We start from the raw sequence: 4,249 nt of genomic DNA, 5'->3' as shown, positions 1-4,249 counted from the left end.
ACAACACCTGCACCTGACAACACCCGCACCTGACAACACCTGCACCTGACAACACCCGCACCTGACAACACCCGCACCTGACAACACCCGCACCTGACAACACCCGCACCTGACAACACCCGCACCTGACAACACCGCACCTGACAGCACCTGACAACCCGCACCTGACAACACCCGCACCTGACAACACCCGCACCTGACAACACCCGCACCTGACAACACCCGCACCTGACAACACCCGCACCTGACAACACCCGCACCTGACAACACCCGCACCTGACAACACCCGCACCTGACAACACCCGCACCTGACAACACCCGCACCTGACACACCCGCACCTGACAACACCCGCACCTGACACCACCTGCACCTGACAACACCTGCACCTGACCCCACCTGCACCTGACACCACCCGCACCTGACCCCACCTGCACCTGAGAGGAAGTGGAACTACCAAAATAAAACGCACAAGAGCAGCACACTTCCGGATTTCAAAGTAAAACCTAAAAATAATAAAATGTACATATAAATGATCATGAAACATAAAATACAACCAGGAATAGTAATAAATGCATTTTTTCAAATCTCTGGGGTTATTTAGTTATTTTAATCAGTTAATCATTTATTTAATCAGTTATTTTAATAGATTCATGATTTTTAACTCATTTACATTTGCACTGTCGGAATCAGACTCTTTCATTTGGTTTAAACGACACTGACATTGTTTATGTTCCTGAAATGGATTCTGAAAAACACTTGGAAATGTAAAACTAATCAAAGCTCTTTATTTAAAAAACATGTGATGAATAAACTTAAAATTGCCAAAGCTGCCCTGCCTGACTTTGTGTTTTAACTGCCATCGTACATCGTATTTAGGTGTATTACACACTGACCAGAACCAGGACTTGAATCAGGACTAAACCAGGACTAAACCAGGACTAAACCAGGACTGAACCAGGACTAAACCAGGACTGAACCAGGACTAATTACAGACTGAAAAAGATATTTCAAATTAGCAAATAAATCTTCATTATTATTTCTGTCTGTTTTGTAAATTTTATAATTTTATATTATTATTATTATTGTTATTGTTATTATTATTATTGTTGTTATCATTATTTTATTTATTATTATTATTATTATTATTATTGTTGTTGTTGTTATTATTATTTTATTTATTATTATTATTATTATTATTATTATTATTATTATTATTATTATTATATTATTATTATTATTATTATTATTATCAGCGGTTTCCCCACATTTTGCGACAGTTGTGCGTGATTTACGGCAGGTCCTGTGGTCACGTGTGGAAGTGTAAAGTTAGCCAAACTGCGGCGGTAAGACGATAAAAGATCGATAACAGATCGATAAACCGCGGGGAATAACGGGGTAAAAACGTCACGGAGGCTCGACGCTGAGGCACCGGCCGCTCCCGTGTCCGGTCACCGAGTTTCACCGTAAATGTGACTCAAAAAGCGGAGACAGAGGTGTTTTTAGCCGTTAGCTTAGCCGCCATGCTAACCCCGGACACGGTTTAATAAAGTTTAAAGTTTAACCGAGTCAGAGTCCGAAAAATGTTTTTATAAAGAGCACGAAGTTTAAAACGAGTTTATCCCTGGTTTTAGTTTAGACCTAGTCCCGGTCCCGATCCCGGTCCAGTCCTGGTCCTGGTTCGGTCCTAGTCTAGTCCTGGTCTGGTTTAGTCCTGGTCTAGTCCTGGTCTGGTTTAGTCCTGGTCTAGTCCTGGTCTGGTCCTGGTCTAGTCCTGGTCTGGTTTAGTCCTGGTCTAGTCCCGGTCTGGTTTAGTCCTGGTCTAGTCCCGGTCTGGTTTAGTCCTGGTCTAGTCCCGGTCTGGTGTAGTCCTGGTCTAGTCCTGGTCTGGTTTAGTCCTGGTCTGGTTCTGGTTTAGTCCTGGTCTGGTCTAGTCCTGGTCTCGTTTAGTCCTGGTCTAGTCCTGGTCTAGTCCTGGTCTAGTCCTGGTCTCGTTTAGTCCTGGTCTAGTCCTGGTCTGGTGTAGTCCTGGTCTAGTCTGGTCTAGTCTGGTCTGGTTAGTCCTGGTCTGGTGTGGTCTAGTCCTGGTCTGTCCTGGTAGTCCTGGTCTGGTGTAGTCCTGGTCTAGTCCTGGTCTGGTCCTGGTCTAGTCCTGGTCTGGTTTAGTCCTGGTCTGGTGTAGTCCTGGTCTAGTCCTGGTCTAGTCCTGGTCTCGTTTAGTCCTGGTCTAGTCCTGGTCTGGTCCTGGTCTAGTCCTGGTCTGGTCTCTTGCAGATGGAGAACTACACTCTGGTCGGTTCTGTGGAGCAGTCGGTTCTTTGTCCGTTCTCGTTTCTTTCCAAAGACGTTCCTCAGATCCGGGTCAAAGACGGGAGTAAGATCCGGAACCTTCTGCGCTTCGCCCTGAGCCGCATGGAGCCCAAGACCGGACCTGGACCCGGACCCAAACCCGGACCTGGACCCAAACCTGGATCAAAACCCGGACCAAAACCTGGACCCAGTGGAGGAAGGTAAAGAAGTACAAAAGTAAAAGTACAATATTTAAGTATCTGTACTTCAGTACTTTTTACAGTGAGTACTTTTACTTTTACTGCAGTACTTTTGAGAGTAGTATGTGTTAGGGACGGGCATGATTAGTCAATTAATCGATAATTGAGCATTAAGAATTTCATGGATTCCGTTGATTTTAATGGACAAACTGAATGTATGTTTGTGTGTGTGTGTGTGTGTGTGTGTGTGTGTGTGTGTGTGTGTGTGTGTGTGTGTGTGTGTGTGTGTGTTGTGACCAAACAGGTGTGTACATGTGTCTCTGCATCAGAAGGAGCGAGACACAAACAGTGGGTCAGTCTGTAACGAACCGAAGCACAAATGTGGATTTAACCAGGATTTGTAGAAGAAATTCCACACTTTCCGTTGCGTTGGGACAAGTGTGAGTCCATGTGCACAGTGGATAAAGCAGCACATATGTTTCTGTGTCCAGTGGGAAAAAGTTTTTCCAGGTGAGAGTCGCTCAATGTGGATGACGAGGCCCCGCCCCCCTCCCCCCGTACGCTGTCCTGGTTTTGACAAACACAAATCTGGTCACACTGACCTGTATTCACCTGAGTCATGTCTTTTAATCCAACACAAGTTGAACCACATCAGCGACACAAGAGCTGGAGTTTTATCTTCACTTAGTTTATGTAAATTAGTGATGTGGTTTTAAGTTTTGTTTCTGTGAGATTTGAACAAAACTGAATTAAACACATTATAATGTCAAACAGCTGATGTGGATCTAGAGTCGTTATGTTTATATGTCGTAAAGTTGAATTTATTGATGCAGATTAGTGCAGATAGTAATAATAATGATGATCATTTTAATAGAAAAACCTTCATGATTAATCGATAATCGATCATTAATTCTTCCGACAATCGATTAAAAACATTTCATCCAATGCTCATCACTAGTGTGTGTACTTTGTTCTGCAGTACTTTTAGATCTGGACTGAAAAGTAAAAAGTGCTTTTAACAAATTTATGAAGCTGCTGGAGAATACGACACACACACGTTTACACACACACACCTTTACACACACACACACGTTTACACACACCTTTACACACACACACATTTACACACGTTTACACACACACACCTTTACACACACACATTTACACACGTTTACACACACACACCTTTACACACACACGTTTACACACACACACACCTTTACACACACACACGTTTACACACACGTTTACACGCACACACCTTTACACACACACACCTTTACACACACACCTTTACACACACATTTACACACACACCTTTACACACACACACGTTTACACACACACACCTTTACACACACACCTTTACACACACACCTTTACACACACACACCTTTACACACACACCTTTACACACACACACACACGTTTACACACACACACCTTTACACACACACACTTTACACACACCTTTACACACACACACCTTTACACACACACACCACACACACCTTTACACACACATTTACACACACACACGTTTACACACACACGTTTACACACACACACACGTTTACACACACACACCTTTACACACACACACATTTACACACACACATTTACACACACACATTTACACACACACATTTACACACGTTTACGATACTGGGGTGTTTCCCAAATATTTTTTTTTCTGGGGATCCATATTTTAAAGTCAGAAACCTTTACAACCCGAGTCCATAGACGTTATTCATAAATCACT

The 4,249-nt window shown here is 43.3% G+C and overlaps 1 protein-coding gene across 2 annotated transcripts in view; it reads left to right on the top strand.

The window, feature by feature from the left end:
- The first annotated feature begins 1,281 nt into the window (after positions 1 to 1,281).
- Positions 1,282 to 4,249, top strand: part of rpp25l (ribonuclease P/MRP 25 subunit-like) — a 6,698-nt gene continuing 3,730 nt past the window's right edge. The window contains exons 1-2 of one of the 2 annotated variants that reach the window (XM_020934317.2): positions 1,282 to 1,344; positions 2,273 to 2,508. In XM_020934317.2, coding sequence (XP_020789976.1) covers positions 2,273 to 2,508 — 236 coding nt within the window. In that variant the 5' untranslated portion in view covers positions 1,282 to 1,344. Of the gene's footprint in view, positions 1,465 to 2,272; positions 2,509 to 4,249 lie in introns of both variants that reach the window. The other variant, XM_055163618.1, reaches the window with a different exon arrangement.

This window comes from Boleophthalmus pectinirostris, unplaced genomic scaffold (genome assembly GCF_026225935.1).
Source record: "Boleophthalmus pectinirostris isolate CB_2022bp ecotype Guang Dong unplaced genomic scaffold, ASM2622593v1 HiC_scaffold_6, whole genome shotgun sequence".
NCBI classification, from domain to species: domain Eukaryota; kingdom Metazoa; phylum Chordata; class Actinopteri; order Gobiiformes; family Gobiidae; genus Boleophthalmus; species Boleophthalmus pectinirostris.
This window is presented reverse-complemented; position numbering and strand designations above follow the sequence as displayed.